The following is a 10,000-nucleotide window of genomic DNA, read 5'->3' as shown; positions in this document are numbered from 1 at the left end:
GTCAGTCTGTCCGTCCGTCTGCCGAAATCACGATAGCGGTCGAACACGACAAGATAGCCGCTTGCAATTATACACAGATACTTGATATTGATGTAGGTCGCCGGAGATTGCAAATGGCCCATATTGGTTCAGATTAAGATATAGCTCCCATACAAACCGATCTCCCGATTTGATTTCTTGAGCCTTTACAAGTCGCAATTTTTGTCCGATTTGATTGAAATTTTGCATGCAGTGTTTTGTTATGAATTCCAACAACTGTGCTAAGTTCGCTCTGAATCGGTCTTTAAGCTGGTATAGATCCCATATAAAACGATCTCTGATTTGACTTCTAGAGCCCTTACAAGCCGCAGTTTTTGTCCGATTTAGCTTAAATTTTGCATGTGGTGTTCCATTTTGACTTTTAAAAACTGTGCCAAGTTCGGTCCGAATTAATCCATAATCTGATATAGCCCCCATATAAACCGATTTCCCGATTTGACTTCTTGAGCCCTTACAAGCCGCAGTTTTTGTCCTATTTGGTTGAAATTGAGCATGTAGTGTTAAATTATGACTTGCAACAACAATGCTAAATACGGTCCAAATCGCCCTATATCCTGATATAGCTCCCATATAAACCGATCTCGCGATTTGATTTCTTGAGCCCTTACAAGCCGCAATTTTTGTCCGATTTGGCTGCAATTTTATATATGGTCATCCATTATGACGACCAGCAGATGTACTTAGTAAGGTCCTAATTGGTCTTTTGAGCTGATATAGTTCCCATATAAACCGATCTCCCGATTTAACTTCGATTTTGACTTCCAACAACTGCGCCTAATGCGATTTAGATCTGTGTATAACCTGATATAGATCCCCTATAAACCGATCTCCCGATTGGACTTCCTGAGCTCCTGGAAACCGAAATTTTCATCGGATTTGGTTTAAATTTTGCGTATTGCGCCAAGTATGGTCCAATACGGTCTATAAACAGATATAGCTCCCATATTTTAGCAGAATCCATGGTGGTGCGTTCCCACGATTCGGCCCGGCCGAACTTAGCAAGCTTTTACTTGTTATATAATAGAAATAATTCAATAGGATAATAAAAATAGCCATGGTGGTGGGCATCGAAAGTTTGGCAATTCTGAACATAAAGCGTTTTTATATGTTTGGACTGCTTCATTTTGTTTTTATTTTTCTGATGCTTTAAAGCTTTTATCTTTGTTATAGCATTACCCATATATCCTCAACATAACCGGATAACAGTATTTAGTAATTCTTCACATGCCACCTACCTTATGTTTGTCTATGTGCAGTGGTCTCAGGAACGGATCAAACAGCAGCTTATCTGGCACTATATCGATGGGTGACTGTCTTCTACCTTTGTTGCACATATTCCATTGTGGATTTATAAGGCCCCAAAAACTTGGTCCTGAAAATGACAAAATTTATGAAACTCAATTAGTTTTTGTTTGCCTTTGGAAAAATAAACATAAAATTTAGTGTAAGGTGTTTGGGAGAAAAAAGCAATTTTAAGATTAAACTAAAATTTTAGTGAAATTTTCTATGAAGATATATTTTAAAGTGAAAAAAATATACATAATAGTATCCTACACCTACCCAATAACTCAATAAAACAATTCGTACCCAATTTCATGAAAATCCGTTATTATCATTATCATATCAAAACACCTCATGCAAAATTTTAGCCAAATCGGATAAGAATTGCGCCTTCTAAAAGCTCAAGAAATCAAGACCCAAGATCGGTTTATATGGCAGCTATATCAAAACATGGTCCGATTTGGCCCATTTACAATCCCAACCGACCTACACTAAAAAGAAGTATTTGTGCAAAATTTCAAGTGGCTAGCTTTACTCCTTCAAAAGTTTGCGTGCTTTCGCCAGACAGACGGACGGACGGACGGACAGCCGGACGGACATGGCTAGTTCGACTTAAAATGTCACGACGATTTATATACGAATTTTTATACCCTCCACCCCATCCTTTGGTGGAGGGTATACAAATTCAGCGGTGGTTATCCCCTCCCAATGCTGGCGACATTCGTCAGGTACCATGCCTCACCGGACAGCACTCAGTGATATTTGAGAAGTTTGCCCCCATTTCGCTTGTTGTTAGTTATCATAATACAGCCTTCAAAAACTGTGATATTGAGCTGAAATTAAGCATAGATCCGTATTTTTTCTACACGCAGGTAAAGTTCGTGAATAGGCCAAATGGGACCATATTTGGATATAGCTGCCACATAGACCGATCTGCCGATTAGGGTCCTTAGCCCATAACCGGTGCATTTACTACCCGATTTCGTTGAAACCAAGAACAGTGTGTTTTATTAGGCCGGTCGGTATATGAGCCGAATATGACCCATATCGGACCGTTTTTGGATATAGTTGCCATATAGCCCAATCTGCCTATTAAGGGTCTTAAACACATAATAGACGCGTTTATTCCCATATTTCACTGAAATTTGAGTTAGTGAGTTGTATTAAGTCTCCCGACATTCAAACCTAAAAAAAGTCCAGATCGGACCATACTTTCATATGACTGTCATACACAGTCCGATGCTTGCCATATAGACCGATCTGAGGACATATCCCTAAGGAGTGTAAAAGATGCATGTATTACACGATTTCGCTGGAAGTGGGAACAGTGAGTTGTGTTAAACCTCCTGTCATTCGCCTGGAAAAAGGTTCAGATCAGACCATATTTAGGTATAGCCGCCATATAGATCGATCTTCCAATTTTGGGTCTAAGTGCCATACAAAGCGGATTTATTGACCGTTTTCGCTGTAACTGTGACGAGTTAAGAGATCGCGGCACCTGAATCCAGACCCCATATTTGGATACCATCATGGGTTAATAGTGGATAATAAATTTGTAGTGGATATTCAGAATTCAGCATGGCCGAACTTGACAAGTTTTAATACCCACCACCGTAAGATTGGGGTTTGCCAATCTAGTCATTTTGTTAGTAACATCTCGAAATATTGATCCGCGACCCCATAAATTATATACAAATATTCTGGATCCTCTCGACATTCTAAATCGATCTAGCCATGTCCTTCCTTATGTCGAACGCGTAAAGTTAGCCGCTTGAAATTATGCACCGATATTTCTTATTGATGTGGATTGTTGGAAATACAAAATGGGTCATATCGGTTCAGATTTGGATATAGCCCCATATAAACCGATCCCCGGTTTTGACTTCTAGATCCTCTAGGATCCGTCTATCGAACGCATAAAGTTAGCCGCTTGAAATTTTGCACAGATACTTCTTATTGATGTGGGTCGTTGGGGATTAAAAATGGGTCATATCGGATTAGATTTGGACATAGCCCCATATAAACCGATCCCCGGTTTTGACTTCTTGAGCCTCTAGGATCTAGGAGCCCCTATTTTTTTTGGAAAAAAGACTTGCGTTATGACTTTCAATATCCATGTCAAGTGCGATCCTAGTCGGTCAATAAACTTTGCCCCCAGATACCTCAATTTTCATCCGATTTGGAACCAAGACAATCATTGTGACTTCCAACAGCCATGCCAAACATGATCCGTATCTGTCTACCAACAGATAAAGCCCTATATAAACCAATCCCCGTTTTTGACTTTTTGATCCCCTAGAAGCCAAAATTTTCACCTAATTTGGTTGAAATTTGACCCTAAAACCTACCTAATGACTTACAAGATCAGTGCCAAGTTTTATCCGAATTGGTTAATACGGTAATATAGGACCCCTAAGTACCAATAGCCACCGTAGCGCAGAGGTTAGCATGTCCGCCTATGACGCTGAACGCCTGGGTTCGAATCCTGGTGAGACCATCAGAAAAAATTATCAGCGGTGGTTTTCCCCTCCTAATGCTGGCAACATTTGGGAGATACTATGCCATGTAAAACTTCTCTCCAAAGTGGTGTCGCACTGCGGCACGCCGTTCGGACTCGGCTATAAAAAGGAGGCCCCTTATCATTGAGCCTAAAAACTTGAATCGGGCTGCACTCATTGATATGTGAGAAGTTCGTCACTGTTCCTTAGTGGAATGTTCATGGGTAACATTTGCATTTGCCATATAGACCTATACTCCGATTTAGGGTCTTAGGCCCATAAACGCCACATTTATTATCCGATTTTGCTGAAATTGGAGACAGTGAGCTGTGTTACGCCATTCGACATCCTTCGTCAATTTGGCCTAGATCGGTCCGGATTTGGATATAGCTGCAATATAGACCGATCCTCCGATTAAGGGTCTTTTGCTCATAAAAGCCACATGTATTATCCGATGCCGCTGAAATTTGAGACTGTGAGTTGTGTTAGGCTCTTCCACATCTATATCGCTTCAGATCGGTTCAGATTTGGATATAGTTGCTCTGATCGGTTCAGATTTGGATATAGTTGCTATATAGACCGATCTCTCGATTTAAGGGTTTGGGCCCATAAAAGGAGCATTTATTGTCCGATGTCGCGAAATTTGGGATAGCAAGTTAAGATAAACCCCTTGACATACTTCTGCAATTTGGCCTAGATCGGTTTAGATTTGGATATAGCTGCCATATAGACCGATCCTCCAATTTAGGGTCTTTTGCCCATAAAAGACACATTTATTATCCGATTTTGCTGAAATTTGATACAGTGAGTTATGTTAGGCTCTTTGACATCATTCGTCAATTTGGCCCAGATCGGTTTAGATTTGGATATAGCTGCCATATTGACCGATACTCTGATGCAGGGTCTTAGGCCCATAAAAGCCACATTTATTATCCGATTTTGCTGAAATTTGGAACAGTGAGTTGTGTTAGACCCTTCAACATCCTTCATTAATTTGGCACAGATCGGTCCAGATTTACATATAGGTGCCATATAGACCGATCCTCCGATTTAGGGTCTTAGGCCCATAAAAGCCACATTTATTATCCGATTTTGCTGAAATTTGGGACAGTGAGTTGTTTTAGGCCCTTCCACATCTATCTTCAATTTGGCATTGATCGGTCCGGATTTGGATATAGCTGCCATATAGACCGATCCACCGATTAAGGGTCTTTTGCTTATAAAAGCCACATTTATAATCCGATGTCGCTGAAATTTGAGATTGTGAGTTGTCTTAGGCCCTTCCACATCATATCTCGATTTAAAGTCTTGGCCCCATAAAAGGCGCACTTATAATCTGATTTCACTGAAATTTGACTCAGTGATTTTCGACATCCGTGCCGTATATGGTTCATATCGGGTGATTTTTAGATTTAGCTACTAAATATTTTGTTATACATAATTGAACAATGACTTGTTCTTATTAGTATTTGGCCCAAATCTGAACATATTTCGATATAACTGCTATGGTGTTCGGCCCGGCCAAACTTAACGCCTTTTTACTTGTTTTTTATTTCCCTCATCGCAGGATGGGAGTTTACTAATTTCGTAATTCCGCTTATATTACTTCGAAATATTTATCTGAGAGCCAACAAAGTAAATACGCCTTGACATTCTAAATCAATCTGGTCTGACCTGTGTCAATCTGGTCTGTCGAAAGCACACTTGCTTTCGAAGGAACGGACGGTTGGTTTTGTAAATGGGCTATATTGCTCAATGGTATGTTATAGCTGTCATATAAACCGATCTTAGATCTTGACTTCTGGAGCCTCCTAAGGCCGCAATTCTCATCCGAATTGGCTGAAATTTTGAATGAGGTCTTTTGAAATGGCATCCATGAACTGACTTGTGATTTAAATCGATTCATTAGCTGACATAGCTGCCATATAAACTGATCTTGTATCCAGACTTCTTGAGCCTCTAGATGGCGCAATTCTCATCCGAATTGGCTGAAATTTTGTACGAGGTCGTTTGTTATGGCATTCACCAACTATGCTTAGTATGGTCTATCGAATCACATATCTAAATTCTCATATAAACCGATCTCCCAATTATACAACTTCAGCCTTTAGCCAAACTGGGCAAGAAGTGTGCCCTTCTTGCCAGTTTGGCTGATATTTGGTACTACCAACGACTTTCTCTATGACCTTTAACATACTAACCAAATGTGGTCTAAATCGGTCCATAACTTGATTTAGCTCCCTTATAGACCGATCTCCTGATTTTACCTCTGGAGCTATTATAAGGCACTTATTTTCGATTTTGCTGCAATTTTGCAAAATGACTTACACTATGATCTCCAACATCCAAACCAAGTACGTGTATGGTCCGAGTAGGTCCATAACCTGACATAGCTCCAATAGCATAGCAAATCTTAATCATTATCCTTTGTTTGCCCATAAAGAGATATCATTCGCCTGGTATCTCTCCCTTGACATATACTGTCCTTAGTGGAGGATATATAAGATTCGGCAAGCCGACGCTATTCCTTATTAAAACTACCAACATTTGGAGTAAGTTAGGCCATAGTCGGTCTATAATCAGATAAAGCTTTGTTCTCTATTAGACTGTTCTCCCGATTTGTCATGTGTAAGCAGCATTTGTAGTCTACGTAGTGTTCTGTTACGACTTCTAACAAATTTTGAGCATAGTGCTTCATTATAACACCCAAAATCTCTGATTATCAGTGTATTAGAGGCTATAGCTTCCCCATAAACCGATCTCTTAACTTGTCTGCTACTACAGCCCACAGAGACTTATTTTTTTTACACATATGCCTTTTAAGAATGTTACCTTGTGGGAACTGTTAGCAGAATCCATGGTAGTGGATTCTCAAGATTCAACTCCCCCGAATTTAGCACATATTTACCAATTGATTATTATTCTGGTTCTATAACCATATAATTTTCAAGTAATTTATTATTCGAGATTAAATTTCAATTCACATTGATTCTCATTTGGTTTTAATGAATGTACGAGTATCTATTGCCCTGGAATATTTTCCTTGTACAAATATTGACTTTTTGCAGGAAATTGCTTTTCAGATTAATTTTTTTTCCTCTTTTTTCACATGATCAAATAATAATAAAGGTATGTTTTAAATAAATTCAAACTTCAAAAAAAAAACCAAAACACACTCATGCAACACTTTCTACAATGCAAGGATTAAGCAAAGGATATTAATACATGTTGGCAATACCATCAGCACACAATGTGGTTACATGTTTTTTCACAACTCATAAAATCGTACAGAGAAAGGGTTAAAAATGAAACAAGAAACTATATATGTAATTGGTTTTGAAACTAATATTTTTTATATTTTTTTAGTTTTGGAGGAAAACATCTGTCGTTAAAGAAAAATTCTAAGAAAATTTGTCTAAAAAATTTTTTATTAAAATTTTGTTCATACAGAATTTTATTAAAATTTTGAGTTTAGATAAAATTTCATTGAAATATTTGTGTTTAGAGAAAATTGTACCGAAAATTAGTCCGTTAAAGAAAAATTTAAAGAGAATTTGTTTTAGAAAAATTTTATTCAAATTTTGCCCATAGGGAAATTTTATTAAAATTTTGCCCATAGGGAAATTTTATTAAAATTTTGCCCATAGGGAAATTTTATTAAAATTTTGCCCATAGGAAAATTTTTATTAAAATTTTTAGTTTAGAGAAAATTTTATTAAAATTTTGTATTTAGAGGAAATTTTACCAAAAAATTGTTTTTAGAAAAAGGTTTTCTCACAGGTTTGTTTTTAGAGAAAATTTCACAGAAATTTTGTCTTTGGAGAAAATTTTACAGAAATTGTATCTTTAGAGAAAATTTCACAGAAATATTGTCTTCAGATATAATAAATTTGTGAATGCTTCGGCTTTAAAGATAATTGCATTGCAATTTTGTGTTAACATTTAATTCCAATGAATTTTTTTTTTTTTTTTTTAGTAGTAAATTTCAATAATATTTTCCTTCAGACAAAATTTCACAAGTTTGTCTTAGAAAAAATTTGCTGGAATTTTGTCTTTGAAGAAAATTTCGCGGAAATTTTGTCTCTAAAAAATATTTCACTAAAATTTCGTTTTCAGGGAATTTTCACTAAAATTTTGTTCTTTAGAGAAAATTTCACTAAAAATTGGTCTCTAAAGAAAACTTCACTAAAAATTTGTCTTCAAAAAAAATTTCACTGAACTAATTTGTGTAGAAGACTTTAAATCGAGATATCTGTCTACATGGCAGCTAAATCCAAATCTGGACCGATCTGAACCAAATTAACGAAGGATGTCGAAGGACCTAGCACAACTCACGGTCTCAAATTTCAGCAAAATCGGATAATAAATGTGTCTTTTATGGCCCCAAAACCTAAAACCAAGAGACCGGTCTGTATGGCAGCTTTATCCAAATCTGGACCGATGAGGACAAAATTGAAAAAAAATGACGACGGGCCTAAGATAACTCACTGTCCCAAATTTCGGCGAAATCGGATAATAAATGTAGCTTTTATGGGCCTAAGACCCTAAATCGGCGGATCGGTCTATATGGCAGCTATATCCAAATCTGTATCGATCTTAACACATTTGAGGAAGGACGTCGAAGAGCCTAACACAACTCACTGTCTCAAATTTCACCGACATTGTACAATAAATGCGCCTTTTATGGCACCAAAAACCTAAAACCAAGAGATCGGTCTATATGGTAGGTATATCCAAATCTGGACCGATCAGTGCCATATTGCAGAAGTATGTCAAGTGGCTTAACGTTACTCACTGTCCCACATTTCGGCGACATCTGACAACAAATGCGCCTTTTATGGGCTCATAACCTAAAACTGAGAGATCGGTCTATAAGGCAGGTATATCCAAATCTGAACCGATCAGTGCCATATTGCAGAAGTATGTCAATGGGCTTAAAGTTACTCACTGTCCCAAATTTCAGCAAAATCGGATAATAAATGTGTCTTTTATGGGCCTAAGACCTTAAATCGGAGGATCGGTCTATATGGCAGCTATATCCAAATCTGGACCGATCTGAGCCAAATTAACGAAGGATGTCGAAGGCCCTAGCACTACCCACTGTCCCAAATTTTAGCAAAATCGGATAATAAATGTAGCTTTTATGGGCCTAAGACCTTAAATCGGAGGATCGGTCTATATGGCAGCTATATCCAAATCTGGACCGATCTGAGCCAAATTAACGAAGGATGTCGAAGGGCCTAACACAACTCACTGTCACAAATTTCGGCGATATCGGATAATAAATGTAGCTTTTATGGGCCTAAGACCCTAAATCGGAGGATCGGTCTATATTGGGGCTATTTCAAGATATAGTCCGATGTAGCCCATCTTAACCTGCCTATGAATAAAAAAGAATCAGTGCAAAGTTTCAGCTCAATATCTCTATTTTTAAAAACTGTAGCGAGATTTCAACAGACAGGCGGACAGACGGATGGACAGGCCTAGATGGTCTTAGATTTTTACGCTGATCAAGAATCTATATATTTTATAGAGTCGGAAATGGATATTTCGATGTGTTGCAAACGGAATGACAAAATGAATATACCCCCATCCTTCGGTGGTGAGTATAAAAAGGTCACTCATACTTTCTTTTTGTCCCCACATCAGATTGCAATTAATTTTTATACCCTACACCACCACTATGGTACAGGGTCTTATAGATTTGTGCATTTATTTGCAACGCTAAGAAGGCGAAGAGCTAGACCCATGGATAAGTATACGGATCGGCTTAGAATCACTTCCTGATTCGATTTAGCAATGTCCGTCTGTCCATATATTCTCAATCAAGGTACAGGTCGCATTTATTGTCCAATTTTCACAAAATTTTGCTTAAGTCTCTTTTTATACCCTCCACCATAAGATGGGGGGTATACTAATTTCGTCATTCTGTTTGTAACTACTCGAAATATTCGTCTGAGACCCCATAAAGTATATATATTCTTGATCGTCGTGAAATTTTATGTCGATCTAGCCATGTCCGTCCGTCTGTCCGTCCGTCCGTCCGTCCGTCCGTCCGTCTGTCTGTCGAAAGCACGCTAACTTCCGAAGGAGTAAAGCTATTCGCTTGAAATTTTGCACGAATACTTCTTATTAGTGTAGGTCGGTTGGTATTGTAAATGGGCCATATCGGTCCATGTTTT

General features: G+C 38.0%; 1 protein-coding gene across 2 annotated transcripts in view; it reads right to left on the bottom strand.

The window, feature by feature from the left end:
* The window catches only part of LOC106091864 (carbonic anhydrase-related protein 10), a 160,233-nt gene that overhangs the window by 30,264 nt on the left and 119,969 nt on the right, over positions 1-10,000 (bottom strand). The window contains exon 3 of one of the 2 annotated variants that reach the window (XM_059366803.1): positions 1,275-1,411. The exons of the other annotated variant lie outside the window; for it this stretch is intronic. Within the exon in view, the coding sequence (XP_059222786.1) occupies positions 1,275-1,411 (137 nt within the window). The remainder of the gene's footprint in view (positions 1-1,274; positions 1,412-10,000) is intronic. 2 annotated transcript variants of the gene reach the window in all.

Source organism: Stomoxys calcitrans, chromosome 4 (genome assembly GCF_963082655.1).
Source record: "Stomoxys calcitrans chromosome 4, idStoCalc2.1, whole genome shotgun sequence".
Lineage (NCBI taxonomy): Eukaryota > Metazoa > Arthropoda > Insecta > Diptera > Muscidae > Stomoxys > Stomoxys calcitrans.
This window is presented reverse-complemented; position numbering and strand designations above follow the sequence as displayed.